Source organism: Etheostoma cragini, chromosome 20, assembly GCF_013103735.1.
Source record: "Etheostoma cragini isolate CJK2018 chromosome 20, CSU_Ecrag_1.0, whole genome shotgun sequence".
NCBI lineage: Eukaryota > Metazoa > Chordata > Actinopteri > Perciformes > Percidae > Etheostoma > Etheostoma cragini.
Window position 1 is genome coordinate 1,804,707 of NC_048426.1, and position 17,306 is coordinate 1,822,012.

A 17,306-nucleotide genomic window follows, 5' to 3' on the forward strand; every position below is an offset into this window, starting at 1 on the left:
GGGGGGGTGTCCTGAACAATCCCGCCGTGTTTAAGCAGTTTAGCCAGCTGTGTTTTTTTTTGCTTCCTCCAGCTTCTTTTGAAACTAATTCATCTTCTGGCAGACGACCCCATGCCGAGAGTCAAAACCAACACACCTTCAAAGTTCTGTGTGTGTGTGTGTTTGTGTTTGTGTTTGTGTTTGTGTTTGTGTGTGTGTGTGTGTGTGTGTGTGTGTGTGTGTGTGTGTGTGTGTGTGTGTGTGTGTCGCGTTAGGTCACAGCAGTTTCCTGTGGTGTCGCTATGATGACCAGGCGTACTCACCTCACACATTAGGCAGTACTAAAATCTGCAATGGAAAAAGGAGGATGGGGCAGAGGAAAGTCGAGCAGGTACGATGTAATGGAAAAACGCCATATGTACTGAATATAAGAAATATGTCTTGCTTCTTTTATTGTTTGATATGAGGACCGATCGCCTACACAAAGCTAAATGAGTTTTTGTGGTATGCCCTCATTTGACTTGAATGTCAAAATTCATCTCATCACACCCATAAAGGCCTTGCATTTTAGAGGTTATTTCCTGTAACTACGATTATGTTCCCACTCCAACTGAAGAGTTGAATGGCAGATGGAAGAAAGTTTAAAAAATGCCAGAATTCTATGCAAGTACTGTGTAACCCTCATTTGGGGGGGCCCGCTCAGAGAAAGACTAAGAGCAGAGAGTGTGTGTGCAGGGATAAACTGGGATAGATGTGAGGGTCATTTGGGAGGAGACATCATTGAACCTAACCTGGTAGCGCAGGAATGTCTGCCACTGTTCAAACTGTGAGGTACAGAAGACGCAGAGGAAAACGTAGCAACAAGTGAGTGAGAAAAACATTTAAAAAAAAATACAGCTAGCGGACAGAAAACGTGTCCACACAAAATATCAACATTAATGTTCCATTAGGGAAAGAGTTACAATAAAATTTTGTGATATGAGTTTACATTTCTGTTACAAAAAACATTCTTTGCTATGTTATGTTAAAAGCAAATGACGTCTAGGCATTAACTTAATGACCAAGTAAGTACAAGTAAAAATACAAAACAAATTCAAAGATATGATATTATATGTTGTATGCAACATGGCCCATACATTTATTGAAATGCAAAAAAAAGTATTCAATATAGTACATATCTCTGAGTTTGTTGTTTATTCTTTATTTTTTTCAAATACTGGTCCATAAAAATACATGTAGAAAAGTAGGGGTTCTTTATAAGTTTACAAATTATAAAATGAGAAACGTCCATGTCAGAGTTGCAACTAAGTGCAAACAAAAGAGCATTGTACAGAAAACTACTGATCTCACAGCTGCATGTTTTGGAGCATTTACCTTGATTCCTTCTATGACCGGTGCTGGGTCCCTCAGCGTCTCTGAATGTGCAGCCACGTCAGCTTTAACAGGCTCGGCTTCAAACTCCAACTCCCCCTCCTGTAGAGGACAGTGATGAGGCAACTGACTCAATTAAGTAATGAAAGTGGAAGGAGACCACCTTAGTATCTGTAGGGTAACATAGACATAGATCTACATGCATTTAGTCGTTTTTCAAGGCCAATACCAATACCGATTATGAGTAGTTAATAAAACCAATATTTGGACTGTACAGGAAAAATGAAAATATTTGAGTCAAAACGAAACATTTTGAAAGTTACAAACTCCAACAGGCCCACAAGTATCAAAAAGTGTCAGGTTTGGGGCGACCTCAAGCTCACCCGGTACAGTGTTGAGGTAGGCTGAGTCCTTGGCGGCGGCCCGGGTTTGAATCCGACCCGCGGCCCTTTGGTGCTTGAGTTTGACACATGTGTATTAAACCATTCACAATATCGGGTTCATGATTATGTTGAGGCCTCAGTCAGTCAAGACACATTTTTGTCAAAGATTCTCAAATTTTGTCTCAAACTGTAAAAAAAAAAAAAAACACATCACATCAAATCACAGGTTACCCTTGCAGCCTTCTCCGCAGCGTCGGCCCGCCTCTCATTCTCCCGATCCTTGTTGTCCTGGCGTATAGCCGCCTCCTCCTGCAGCGTGGTCTCCACCTTGGCCTTGTTGTCCACCTTGGAGAGCTCCATCTCTGCCACCATCAACTGGGCCTCCATCGTCTAGAGAGGAGAGAGTGGGACAGAGTAAAGTAGAGGACCAAAATATCTGCCTCTCACATTGCAACTTAACAAGTACAACTAATCAGTGGTAATATAAAAGTAAGGCGTGTGTGTGTATTTGCATGGACATGTATTTTGTTTTGTCTATTTTATTTATTTAGTTTTGTTTCATATCTTCTGCATGAAATATGCAATATATACAGTAACATTTAGAAATGTAATAATACATTAAATTCAATTTATAAGATTCTGATTCTGTTAAGATGACACTGTATGAATTAAGGGAACACTTTTTTCTTTTCTTTTTTAACCATTTATGTTAGGTTTGTGATGCTATGTATTTATGGGATCGAAATAAACTAAAATAAATGTAAAAAATGAACAGAAACATTTTGTAAAACATCAATTTAGAATATTGTAAAGATAAAAGGCCCTTCTAGGGACATGCATTGCAAATTAGTTTTAAATGCTGTGGGGTGTAGCATGGATCTATGCTACATACGTCTCCCTATACTATCATCTCCCACATACCACCATCTCGGGCAGCGTCTGCAGTGTGGTCTTCAGTTGGTCGGCGGGGGAAAGCGTGTCGGGGAGGAACATGGCCCGGGACAGCAGCAGCAGGGACGTGGGGATCTGCTGGTTCAGATGCAGCTCCAGCCACTACGGGAGCCAGCATGGCATGACGGAGGTTAGGGCAGACATGTGATCCAACACGGACAACAGTAAGACCATTACAAATCTCCCTAAACTTCCATAACAATATCGTTTGAGTCCACATAACCTCTGTGAATGACATGATGAATAGAGAATAGAAACATATTCCAGTTTTTAGCCGTTACAGTGCAGATATAAAGATCTCCTCTCAGACCCCAAACAGGTTAGACTTGATTGTACATGTGTACTTTACTTTTGACTATGTTTAATAATGCATATACTTTGTAAGTCTTTACAGTGACACCATTGCTTTACTATTTTGCGGCGACTTTCATAAAATATTTACACAATAAGATTTGTGATAAATAATCACGAGGAATGTGGATATAGTGACTAAGTGTGTTAAGGCAAATAAAAGAACATCTAGAACAGTCTGCTAAGTTCAGAAAATGATATTGCTTTAGAGTTATGAAGCCTTCAAACCCAGGAAAAGACAACACTGGCCCCATTATTGATATAATATTATATATTGCCCAACCCTAGCTCCAAATCAAAAATGTAAGTATGCCCTTTTACAGTGAAGACTTAAATGTAATGCACTAAAGAAGACACACATAAATGGGACAAGACAATAACATTTAAGTTCTGTAACTGAGCAAAATGAATGCACACGTGCAATAGAGCTGAATCTTGCTTGCTGTGGTTACCTGGGCGAGCTGTTCTCTCAGTCGTTCCTCTGTGACTCCTAGAGATCTCATCCCTCTGACGCGACACGCTGCCTGCACCTCGTTCACGTTCAGACTCTCCACCCCTTCCTCGGCTATCAGCTGGATCAACAGAGTGCACAGAGCTTCTAATGACCAACCAACTTACATTTGATGTACTGTGCTGTATCTATTACCTCAAACCAATTTCTGATTTTAGTCCGAATGAAAGTGTAGCGGTCTGTTTAATTCGGAGAATGAAAAGGAGAAATGTGGTAGTTTTCTACTTCAACTGTTGCACAGAGCTTGATACCTTGTCATCTGCCCGGATGTTCCTGAGCTTCATGATGAGCTGGAAGCGGAGGAAGTTGTTGGTCCCTATCGACTGGAGCTCCAGGAGGCGGCAGAGAGCCACTAGCTGAGGCCGGGTCAGGTTGTCCAGAGTCAGCTCGTCCTCAAACAGTTTGGAGAATTTGATGATCTGCTCATTACTGGGACGTTCCCCGGAGTTCCGGATCTACAAGCGTGTTAAAGTTGGTGAGTTGTAAATAGTTGTTAACGAAGGAATCTGAAAGCTAAAGCAAACCAGATTTTCATGTTTCCCCCAGTGTGTAGCAAGCCCGGTGGCCCACCAGGACTAAGTTGAAACTTAAACATAATCGTATTTTTTAATTTCCAGTTAGCTTTTAGCACCAACTTAATTCAATTAAATTGTATTTATAGTATCAATTCATAACAAGAGTTATCTCAAGACACTTTACAGATAGAGTAGGTCTAGACCACACTCTATAATTTACAAAGACCCAACAATTCCACTAATTCCCCCACAATTTAGTGAGTGATGAGGAAAAACTCATCAGGAGAAACCTGGGACAGACCCAGGCTCTTGGTAGGCTGTGGCAATAACAGTCACGATAAAGATAATGGAACAGGGCCTTGTAGAAAATAATTTAAAAAAAGACACTTGCCACCAGACCGGACAACTTCCTGGGGAAACCCCTTCTACAACATGAGCTGAGATTACAACAGATTCTCTAACTGAGACCCCTACATTTTCTGTCACTTCTCATCTACAGGAAATATTAAATTATAACTTCACTGTGTCTTCAAGTATATATATATATATATATATATATATATATATATATATATATATATATATATATATATATATATATATATATATATATATATATATTGTTGTATTTGCACTCTTTCCACCTTTATACTGCAGTGCCACAATTTCTCTAGGGATGAATCAAGTTTTATCTTATCTTAAAAGCAAAAATGATTCTACCTTTATTTAAAATTGCGTAAAATGGAGTTATTCGAATGAATGCAATTATCATAGTTTAAATGAGCTACTGCTGAGTGGTGGAAACATTTGATTGTTTCCACCACCAGAGGGCACTACCGAGCCTGTTTTAGCTCATTCCATGAATGCCTGCCTCTGTGAACACTAGACACCGACCTTCTGGAAGAAGGTGGAGAACTCCTCGGTCACGTTCCCCTGGGCAGCCTTGTTCCGCAGGGCGATCTCCTCGATGGTGTCCTGCAAGAACTTGGCCATCTCCAGTTTGACTCTCAGCTCCGTTTTCAACCTCTCCTCCTGAAACGCCACAAATTCAACGTTTTGATCAAATAATTGACAACTATTATTAAATGACATTGTGTTGAGCATTCTGTTTTCATGAATAATAATAACCATGTGATGAAAATAAACATATCTATTTGCCATTATTCATATGAAATGTTATATTGCAATTAATAATTAAATATTTATAGAATGTTTTTGAATATAGTTATAATTATAAGCATTGCCAAACAGATGAGGATTATATAACATTTCTTTTTTTCTTTTTTTTTTACAAAGAATGTAAATGTATTCCCACTGTACTGCAACAAGGGAGACTATTTTACTATTATTATTATTTAGAAAACATCAATCTGAGGAATAATTGGATAAAGTCCCAAAATATTTTTTGCAAAACCAATTTGTAGATCAGTGAACTAGTCGAATGACAGAAAAAGATGACTATGCAGCTATTTTTTTTATCAAAACTATTATGATATATTTGAGCTACTGCGTCAAATCCCATCGGCAAACAATGTAGACCCGACATTGGACTACAGCTTCGATTTGCACCTACTACTTGCATCAAAATGATCTGCAACATTGATTGTATGCGTCTTGCATCATGCCGCTTCACTTCAAAGCTTTGGTTACCTTCTTTGACTTTGTCTCGAAGGTGGACGGCAGCATGTTGGGGAAGAGTTTCAGAGCTACGGGGAGCAGGAACTCCATGAAGGGGACGATGATGAACACCAGGAAGGGAAGGAGTCGGAAGACGTCGGCACACGTTCTGAGAAACTAGGGAATTAGAGAATATATGAACTTGTAAGACATGTGTGTGTCTATATGTCCAATACCAATGGCTGGTATTGTTCACATCAGGGCTGCATAATATATCCTGTTTGGTATTGTTATAACTACAATGATTTTCACTGGCACATTAATCACATCGCGACAACATAACGTGAAAGAGATTTTACCAGCAGCATTTTAACATGTCACTCTTTTGTTTTTAGGGCCTTTTATCTTCAAATCAATGTTCAATTTGGTCAATAAGAGAATGTAGGAAATAGTTTTTTTATTCAAGCAATTAGTATTTTAGCAGAATTTTGAAAGCAGCCGAACAAAGTTTACCGAGTATATTTTTTGCATTATTAAACAACATTGTCGTATATATTCCTCATATTGTGCAGCCTTTATTCCCATTCATTTGTTGACCACCTAAGCCAGTGTCGGATTGTGTTTTGGATTTTCCACAATGAAGATCAGCAGCTTGAGCATGCCTCCAGCAGAGAGCAGCAGTGTGAGGAAAAGCCAACAGGGAACCCTGTGAAACTGTTTACCTCATCTTCTTTTGTCTCTTGGTACAATCGCCCTGCTCCATCCCTCTAGTTCCAGCAGTCAGCACTTTTAACCCTGTCCCCATACATCCCCGGGGCAACAGAAACCTTCTAATTCATTGGTTTGTTATTTTTGCATTGAGCTGTAGACCAAAGTGAACATTCTGCCTCACAAGGCCCAGCAAATGTCCCCTTGAGCCAGCAGGAAGCACGTTTGTTAAGCCCAAACCTGGACAATCCTCAGAGTTTGGAGGAACCAGGCTAACTCTAGTCCACTTCATTGTACGGCTGTCCAACTGGGCCTTACTGACTGTCCAGGGACACAATTCCAACCAGCCATCTACAGAAATGGCTCTGAGGGGAGAAGTCCAAAACACGAGTCCTTTCTCCACCCTCTCCACCTACATGTCAGCAGACCAGGAGGGTGAAGGATTTAGGCCAGTCTGAGTGAAAAGGCCTTTGTCCGCAGCCCCATTGACATGTATATCATCTCCCAGAGTTCCACATCAAAGGAGTGGGGGTGACGGATTAAAATAGAAGGAACCTTAAAACGGATGCCTGAGAATTGTAAGTGAATATGAAAGGGGGGAGATTTAGGAGGCACAGCCAGTCCAGGTTAGATGAATGGGATGTAGATGGGCTCGGGACAGGCGCTCCGAGGGAGTCCGCTGCATTTGAAAAGGTGCAGATGGGCTGGTGGTGTGGTGTAATGGTGGGGAAACGGTGGTCATCATCAGCACTGACCAGCAGCTATTAGCACTGCATTAAGGCTCTAATTCCACTGTTACAACACACACTACAAATGAGAATCACAATAAGGGCCAGACATGTATAGTTACCGTGATTTTGTTACCGGTTCTTAAACAATACTTTTTGGATACCAATGTTATAAAATAAACAGAAATGACAACATTACGGCACCAATTGTTTTATTTATTCTTCAGCTCCTACTTCGTGAGCCCAGATGTGTAACAGAGTTTTTCCTGCGTGTCTCTGCGACGTGTAACGGTAGACTGCCAATCACAGACTTTATGAGAATTTGGTAGAAGCATATTGCATGCTCATTGGCTCACTGACGCTGATGAGACTTACTCCTGAGGTAAAGGAATTTGGTATTTCTAAGGCATTTTTTGATACTCCATAATAGAGATAGTTCGATACCGTTTTTTTTCATTCCGGATACCAATCCTGATACCTGAACTTGTGTATCGGCCAATACACAGTACTGATCCGTTACCGGTGTATCATATATATATATCTTATGATTTAACAGCTGTACACTACTCTCCCTGTATGGATGTGATAGGATTTCTATTTTTGTTTAGGTTAAACTTTCTCAGGTCAAACACAAACAATGAATGCCGTAGAACTTTCTTTTATTATGTCAGTTATCACAGAAAAAGTACATAGCTGAACTACTTTAAAATAGATTTTCTTTAGGGATTTATTACGTGATACAGGATCAGTGCATAAACTCTAATTCTTCCTGATACCAGCGTTTTTGGCCGTATCTGAGGCAATACCACTACTCGTATCGGAACATCTCTACTTGATACTAAAGAGGCAGTTCGGTCAGTGCCTAAAGAGTGTTACCCAGCCCATCCTGTACCATCCTGTACTACTGAGGGACATGGTAACAGTACGTGTGACCTGAAATGACCCGTGTGCCAGCACCTGCATCAGAGTGCTGCAGTGGCACTTGGCCTCAATCCAGACGGCCTCTCTGAACGTCAGACTGCAGGAGCATTCAGAACGGTTTGATTACTTCACTACTTGCAAAAGAGGTAAAATAATGAATCTAAACTTCTGTTTCCACAGCAGTTTACAGCAAATCCTACAATATTTTAAAGTAAACAGTGTTTATGGAGATTGTACCAGAAACACTGTATAACCAAAGAAAGATATTGCTTCAATTTGACACGTTTCAGCGTCATTTTAACAAGATATTTCATTGTGTAGCATAGCCATTGTATCCTCATCCTTTTGCTTTTTTTTTCTACTTCAAGAGATCCTGTTGTGAAAAACCACAAGGGCTGAAACAATTTTGAGAACCGTTGGGGATAGGAGAAGTTAAATAAGAGTTCTCTAATCAAAGATGGAACACATTAAGCTTCTTCCTAAAGAGCTTTAATCGCCAATCTGCTGAACGGCAGTTGGGTAAACACTCAGCGTGCAGCCAATTTCTCTAATTGATCCCATTAGGACTGAGAAGCTGTGGATAGAACAAGATGTCTGGGCTGCGGGACTTAAACCGTGCACGTTTCATCTCTGATCTCTAAACCCATGCTGGTTATCCGCTTTGTAGTGAGAGTGGAACAAAACGCTTTTTTTTCCAATGGAAACACCGGCTGACATATAGAATATACATACGTCCAGAATGCTGCTCCAAGACTAATCACTGGCACAAAAAAGTAGGACCACATAACTCCCGTCTTAGCTGGGCTTCATAGGCTCCCGGTGAAATTTACAATCGATTTAAAAGTTTTACTATTTGTTTTAAAGCACTCCATGATCAAGCCCCTCCGTATATTTCTGATACCATGTCGACTTCCTCTACCACCAGGGCCCTCAGTCAGGTCTACAACCCGACAACTCCTCGTCATCCCCCAGGCACGCCTTAAAACCAGACTGGGCCAAGCCTTTTCTGTTGGAGCCCCCAAAAAGAAGGGAATTCCAGAGTTTAAAAGTAAAAAAAAAAAACATATCAAATCATGTAAAACAATAACCAGTTTTAAATCCAACCTGAAGATGCATTTTTAATCTCTTGATTTTAACTCCTCTTGAATCATTTTTTTTTTAGGTTTTTCAGAGGTTTTTCTTATCTTTTTGATAAGAAAATTTTGATCCCTTGTGTTGTCGTCTTGTCAAAATTGAAAATCAACACTTTTGTTGAGGCCTTTTGTCCCTTTTTTCAATGTTTGTCACTCTTTTTTTTAAATTTAAGACTACGTGACACTAATTTATTAACTTTAGTTTCACAGTTATTTTTTTTTTAATTTATAAATAAATCTCATTTTAAGGAAAATTATACTAATGTTTAAGTTAGAAAAGCAGAAACTAGGAATTATTTAGACTAAAATTAAAGTAATGGATGTTGATGCATAATCCCAGACTGGAATATGTCAACTTTCACTCAGTACTATTTCAAAAGCACTTGAATTTTTTGTAAATGCTATAAAATTGAATAAGACGCCCCAAAATTAAAGAAAGTAGAGATTTGTACTTGGCAAAGAGCGTTGTGTGGAATCAATCATGTTATTTTGGGGAATTAAAAAGAACATTGATGCAGAAACGGGTCAATTTGACCCGAGGACAACATGAGGGTTAACAAATATTGTTGATATACTAGTCAATATAGCGAATTTGATAAAATTACAAATAATTGGGCAGCACTATACAGGATACTATGCATATCTCTTCCCTGCGGTGCTCACCTGTCTCCTCTCGCGGCGGGACAGGGGGTGTCCGTTCAGCACCCTCCACAGCATCCGCCCAGCGATGGTGGTATCGATCCACAGCAGCCTGAAGCCGTGGTAGTAGTGCTTGACTTCATCTACGACCCACTGCCGGACTGTCCGTCTCACAGGTGCGTCCAGCGTCGGGCTGTACACCGGCCCTCCCTCCTCGAGCTTCTTCTTCTTGTCCTTTAGCGAACGCAGGGACTTCTCCACCTTGGAGTCGTCCCATCTCCTGCTGGAGGTGTGTATCCACCTAACGGCGCAGGCGTCCCTTGGTCGTGCTAGTGTCCACTGGGCCCCCGCTGTGATCGCGGGGTGCAGCGAAGAGGGGGCCCCCAACAAAAAACCACAGTAGAGGCGCTGAAAGTCCAGGCTGTGGTAGGGGCCCACATATCCGTCTGACAAAGGAAGGGAAGGACCGGATGACGAGACCTGGGCCACACTGCCAAGTCGGAGCCCATCAAGTCTAACAAGACAACAGGATGAAGAGCTTAGTCTTAGGGGGACATAAAAGATTGGAATAAAATTCAGGGTTTTACCTCGGTTTGTGGAAGACTTATGTGATCGGGGTTAAGCATTCCTCTCTCAAGAAAATGTGATGTTTTTCAATAAATAATATAGTGATATGAAATATTTTGAAGTAAGATTATCACCATATCTGTGTCTAGAACATTGGAAAGGCTAGAGCAGCAGACATAAATATCACTCAAAGAGCTTAAAGATAAAACTCCCCAAAAAGTTGTGAGAAAGGTCTTTTAGTTAGTTTGATCCTTTAATCAACGTTGGGATGCTCTTTTTTGTCATTTCTGGCGCTCGGTTTCGGCAATTCACATTTATTTTGCTACAATTGTTGCAAAATGGTTTTGAAATGTCCCCTCAAATGCAATTAGGTGTACCACAAAAAAAATGTAAATAGAACCAGCACTAACTGTCTCTGTACATTATAAAAAATAAGTGTGTATGCATGTTTCAAGACCTTTACTTGGAAGCAACAAAAACCTAGAGACCTCTAAGAAAATGTGGATGTGTTTCTAGCATCAAAGCAGCAACCAAGAAGCCACAAGGCAATCTATTGAAATGATGTTTGGACATGTAAAAGGTGTAATGTACTACTGTAAGTGTTGCATGCAACAGTGGAGAAGCACAAGTCCAAATGCAAGTAACGTTGGCATTTGCAAAAAAACAAAACAAGATATGGTTAGATTTAAGATAAGACATGGGGCACAGAGTGCCCAAAATTACAATCAGGCTTAAACAGGGGCTGGTCTCTAAAATTAAAGCACCATCAAAGACACCACAATGCTTTAAAGACCTATTATATAAATTACTTTCAGATGTTTGCAGAAAAATATAGACACTGTGGAAGCCCCAGATTTTATTGGCTTACTTTTGACTGGAGAGTCTGAGTGCTGTGCAGTTGAAACAGGGACCATCTTGTGCTTTTCCTGAAAGGAAGACAAAGAAAAAAAGAAAAGAAAACATGAGCAGCTGTGTTCTGATAATCTGCCATTAGACACATGGGACACAAACACACAGAGAGCACACTCGGGGATTTCATCAACTGCTGTTGATGAGCAAAGGAGCAAATCACACAGCAGCAGCTGACTGCAGGTTCTGACTGGTTGGACACATAAATGAAACTTTATTATTGAACTCAGAGACCCGGAGCAAAACCACACAGCAGTAAAATGCAACATACAGTAGATGAATGCAGCATGGGGCTGCTCGCTTATGGAAAAAAAAATCATAATCAGCATTACTTTGGCCAATACTGAAATCGCCATTATTTAACGCAAACACTCATTGACTTATGGAAAGATGTTGCATTCATTGAACGTCACAAATCCACAGTGAAATTGTGAAATTTTGTTTCTATGCTATTATTTATAGAAAATATAGTAGGATGCTGTTATTAATACATTCACTATGAAACATAGGCTTGACTTTACATGCATTCTTTTCATATTTTATGCATATTTTGATGCAAAAACACACACACAGATCTCTGGCAAACAAATGAAATGTATTATCCTACTGATCTTTCCGAGAGGCCAGGATATTCATTCACACCCTCAGTGAGGCCTACAACCCCACAGCCCACTATCAGAGAAGGCGAGTGGGGAGACACTTCCAACCAATCACGTCAGAGCGCACGGGCTAACCACGCCCACTCCTCTGGCTGTCACATGGCCGGCTGGAGTGAATCCAGCAAGGCCTGGCTGAACATGACGGACAGCGGCCGGCAGCCAGGAGGATTCAGAGTTTACTGGAACAGTGTCACCTTTGTGGCTGAGCGAACGACAGAAAGAAACCCCTGGAAATACACTAGATAACATAACCCTAGACCAACTGTATTTGCAGTTGGGTATTTTCTTTTGTTTGCTTTTTACAGTTTGGGTTTTGAGGTTGCACAACCATTTGGAATCCCATTACTACGAGAGAATACAGAAAATACATTTTCTTCACACAGACACTAGGGCTGCACCATATCAGGAACATATCTAATTGGGATTATTTTGACTGGTGTTGCATTTATTTTAGTGTGCTTTTCGGTTGGTTCACTTCACTTCACTTTTTTTACACAATTTAATTCTCCATTTCTTAGGCAACATGGCCATTTCTTCCTGTGTAGCCACAAACTTGCAGAACAGGGGCGCCTGGGTAGCTCAGTTGGCGGAGCGGGCGCCCACATATAGAGGTTTACTCCTCAGACCAGCGGGCCAGGGTTCGACTCCAACCTGCGGCCCTTTGTTGCATGTCATCCCCCCCTCTCTCCTTTCATGTCTTCATCTGTCGCCTAGGAAATGCCCAAAATATAAATGCCGAATAGAGACTTAAGACTCCTGCTCATCAATCTAAAAAAAATTCCAGCAAACACGATTCTCTAGAAAACCAAGTACGTTTACTAAATATCATATATGATTTATGATTTACGATTTATGTCCCAACCCTCCTATCTTTTCTCATTCTCTGCACAACTTCAATATTGATGAATAAATACTTTCACAGACACATCTGTATCTTTGTTGACTTTTTACGCATTGCTGTTGCATTTGCAAAGTAATCTATAGTATTGATTTGCCATGTTGGTGTTGGTAGGTCTTTAAATACTAGGGTTTTAGTCTGGATCCCCTTTGGATCTGGTCTCACTTTAAAACTCAACTAGATCTGGCTTTGGAAGGTCATGACTATGCCCTGCCTGCTTGATTTGACCTACAACAGCTGACTCATGTGTGACCCGCAGCCTGCAGCCGTCTGAATGAGGTGCTAAAACCTTTCCTCATGAGTACATGTGCGGCCTGGAGCCAGTTCAACACGTTGGTTGTACCTTTCGGTCTCAGCTGTTCTAACACAAATACATCTGTCTTGCACAAAAACACTCCATACATTGTGGTTTTTTTTTTACAAGTTATCGCCTGAATCTAGCAATATATTGGATCTGATATAAAATAGACGTTTCGTTTAAAGTATGAGCTCACGTGTATAAGTCTGAATGAAAAGATACCGGCAAGAGAACATGACTGTTGGTAGGGAGACATAATCGATAAACTAGACAACTCTCATCACAGATGTTTCTTACATTGGATCTAGAACACCAAATAATACAATTTTGTTTGCTAAATTAGAGCTGGGCATGACATCTATATTGATATATGGGACTACATATTGTCATATTGTAATATGGCATAAGTGTTGTCTTGTCTTGGTTTTAAAGGCTATATTAAAGTAAAGTGATGGAATTCTTCATTTCAAATCTCCCTGTAAACATGTTATGTGGAAGCAAGTCAATCCTAAAATATTGCAACAATGTCGACATCAAGTATTTGGTCAAGAATATTGTGGTATTTGATTTTCTCCATATCGGCCAGCCCTACGCTAAATACATGGCCATTATAAGAATGTTGAACTTGCTTCCTCTATTAATATTTATTCATTTATTTGTCAGGAACTAAACTAAAAAAAATAGTAACTGGTTACAAACCATGATACAGGTGTGTTGCATTTAGGATTTGTAGTCAAAGTCAAATATCGAGCACATTTTCAGACATGTAACATCATGTAAAATAACAATATTTACAATGGAAATCAGTGGCAATACTGTATTGATACACAGAGGCCAAGTATCGATCTTTTATAATATTTCTGTTGTCAGTTTATCTGCTCGACAATCCCATTTTGCAGCAACAAAATTGAAGTGTTATGAACAAACTGAGAAATGAATGGAAAAATTAGAAGTTGGAAAAAAGGTTATAAATTGCAATGTTTATCCGGGAATGTTGCAATATGTTGAAAATCGCAATAATATCCTCTTGTGGCATATGTATTGTGATGATATTGTATCAGGAGGCGTCTGTAGACTCCCACCCCTACAACTGAAACCCATTTTCAGGCTTCTCAGTGTGTGAACTGAGTTTGAATGAGTGGTCTCACCACATAATGTGACTAAACGCTCTAAATAACTGAATAAATCCCTGCTCCATATTGCTGACATGCGTCCTCACAACCACTATTAGGACACTTATACCGGTGCATGAATATCCTCTCTTTATCACAACAGAAACGTTAGAGTTTCTCCACTAGTTTATTGATGCTTAGTTAAGACAAGGCTATAAACTTTACTGCTTCTGACCTTGCAACATTTGATTGTAGACTGTTACAAATCCACGTTGCTAAGACTGCATACTGGTCAATGTTCAGGAGTCAGCGCAGGACCTAAAAGCCCATTGGTCAATGTCCACTCCAGGGACTGCTTGCTATTAATCTGTGGGATATCTACAAGCAAGATATGATTGTACTCATAAGGGATTATGAAGTGGGGAAACAGAATGGGAAAAATAAGATCAGCGTGTCTCAGGTGGAGTTATAACAGGCATTGACCTTTCCTTGTGGAAGCGCCACAATTTGTCTGATAGTCTGGGCCTAAAGCCAATAGCACTGTCTGGCCGGTGCAGACAGACAAATTCCCTTCATGACCGCCTGATTTATTTATAAGCGCTGCTTTAATGCACCAACTAAGAGACATAGAGAGCAAAACTACATCCTTAAGTAGCATTGTGCTCTAATATATACAACTCACTGACAGCTGTGGTACGCCTATTTATTTTTAACAAATAAAAACGTGCAACAAGACATTTGACCTTAATGCCTGCTTATCAGAAACGTGGTCATATTGACTAATATTGCAAAAATTAGAATACTTATTCTGATAATAAATGTTTTAACACCAACTATTTGCTGGTTGCAGCTTCACAAATTGAAAGTGCGGGATCTGTATCATATCATAAAGTGAATAATACTTTGTGGGGGTGTTTTTGGGATGTTGGACAGTCAAAGTGAAATACTTTTGAGCTCTGATAACTGAATAACACTACAAAAGGTAATGTGGCTTTGAGATTAATGTTGACCCTGACGTATAAAGAATTGCATATATATATATTCAAAAAAGGTGAGATATGCATTGTGTAATTAACCAAAAGTTAAATGTTAGTAACCAGTCGAAGTCTGGAAAAAACACAACATCACAGTGCTCTGCATTTGCAACATTCAACATTCCTGTGGCTTAATATTTCACTTCCTGGTCCAAACAGTTAACAGACCAATCAGAGGACCTGCAATTCAGGGTCTCAAAACAAGGCATTTGGGTTCATAGATAGCACAGCATATAGCCTCAGTCGTCATAAATCCCAAAACTGAACACGTTTTGTTTTAGATCCGGGTCTTGTGGATGCTGAACAAACAGAAGGGGGGACCTGGCTGCCATACACAGCCAGCATCCTCCCTCTGCAGTGAGAAAAGGGGGGCGCGTGTCCTCACATAACCGGAATCCCAAATCATGTTTGGCTCCTTTACTGAATTATCATCAGAAAAGGTGCGGAGTATCGAGCAGTAATGCCAACACTAAACCTTTAATTCAGTACAACCCGTCTACTAGGAATTAACTGGTTTGTAGCTTAATAATACATAACAGACAATTTAAGTGGCCTGCTTAGTTATCCTGTCACCTTGAGTCATCCACCATCTTCCTGAAAAGCCCAAACAGGGCCACACTAGCAGCACCTGCCTCTGTGAATACATGACTCCCCTTTATGCTAAGTTACATGTTAGCTTTGTTACTTAGCCATTTAGACATAATAAACAGTGAGTTAGCTAACTAGCTAGGCAGTACCAAAAATAGAAACATAGAAACCTTACCTTTACCTTTCTTGAATTCATTTTTTAACGACCTAGAGGTTTTCACTAAAGGTGCCCGAGACCTCGTAAATAGGATTAACGCCATGCGGAAGCTTTCTGTTTGAATTAGCGTTAGCTAGCTAATGTTAACGGTTACCTTTGACAGTTACAGTTACAGTAAGCTACAAGATAGGCAGCCGGTATGCTAGCCACTGGTTGTTCAATATGTCAAAACGAAATAAACCGCTAATGTGGTACATAGAAACAGCAACAAAAAAACAAATTTTAACAAGCTACGACGCATAAATTATTATACATCGGAAAATTTTGATCCATGTCATGCCCTTCCCTTCTACGTCGATGACAGCAAACCGAACCAGGCTCCCTGTGTGACGTCAAACTGGTGTTGTGTTTGTTTTAAGCAGCTTGTGATGTTTGGTGAGGAATGATTTCCGGTATATTTATAAAATAAAAGCCCGTGTATACGAGTTACAGTTGGTCTGTAGGGGGTTAAAGGTGGTGGTGTCAAGACAACATGACCTTTCAATCTCCAAAACGTTATTTTAATCCAGTTAATGAATTGATTAGTACAGTTGAAATTGTATTGATTCACAGTATTTACATATTTTGTGATGCTGGGAATTTTCAGAAACTTGCTTGAAACTTCCGAGGATGAATAAAAGAAATACAAATAAAAATAGGTCACCAATGCCTGCCACACAATGACCAATAACTGCATTATTTTTTTTAAGTTTGTGCTGTTCTTCCTAATTGTGACTTTCAGTTTGGAAACAATTATTTGCAATTCCCAGCATACCAGCGTTTTGTTAAAGTCTGCTTTCCCTTTTTTTTTTACCTGAACCCAACCTGACCTAACCCCAGTAGTTGTTCTTAGGTTTGTTGAACCTCTACCTAAACTTAACCCCTAATTACAACCAGTATCTCTGCAAAGCCTGGTCGTTAGCTTCTGAAAACCTCGCGCGAACAACATCTAAAGAGAAACACTGTTCAAAGTTGAAACAGACTTCAGCACAAGACCAGTTCCTATGACTACATGTCAAGAATTACACCATGCATTCATTGAAGAAACCAACATACAATTTTTCTAATTGTCTTGTGTAAATTGCTATTTAATCTGTCTTTAAATATAGAAAGTAGTTGTATGTCCAGTGCTCATTACTCATCAATTGTTATTCAGTGCAGTAATGTTGCATCAAGTCATTCCCCCCTCTTTCTCCCCTTTCAAAAATGCCTAAAACGCCCAAAAACATCTTTAAAAA

The 17,306-nt window shown here is 39.9% G+C and overlaps 1 protein-coding gene across 6 annotated transcripts in view; it reads right to left on the bottom strand.

The window, feature by feature from the left end:
- letm1 (leucine zipper-EF-hand containing transmembrane protein 1) overlaps positions 1–16,430 on the bottom strand; it is a 23,569-nt gene extending 7,139 nt beyond the window's left edge. For 4 of the 6 annotated variants that reach the window (XM_034857815.1, XM_034857813.1, XM_034857812.1 and 1 more), the window contains exons 1-11: positions 16,048–16,430; positions 11,243–11,300; positions 9,832–10,321; positions 5,712–5,855; positions 4,956–5,093; positions 3,798–4,001; positions 3,488–3,607; positions 2,655–2,786; positions 1,965–2,123; positions 1,354–1,452; positions 771–803 (exon numbers count right to left, since the gene is read on the bottom strand). In XM_034857815.1, coding sequence (XP_034713706.1) covers positions 771–803; positions 1,354–1,452; positions 1,965–2,123; positions 2,655–2,786; positions 3,488–3,607; positions 3,798–4,001; positions 4,956–5,093; positions 5,712–5,855; positions 9,832–10,321; positions 11,243–11,300; positions 16,048–16,132 — 1,662 coding nt within the window. In that variant the 5' untranslated portion in view covers positions 16,133–16,430. The remainder of the gene's footprint in view (positions 1–770; positions 804–1,353; positions 1,453–1,964; positions 2,124–2,654; positions 2,787–3,487; positions 3,608–3,797; positions 4,002–4,955; positions 5,094–5,711; positions 5,856–9,831; positions 10,322–11,242; positions 11,301–16,047) is intronic. The other 2 variants (XM_034857814.1, XM_034857817.1) reach the window with 2 other exon arrangements.
- Positions 16,431–17,306: the final 876 nt, after the last annotated feature.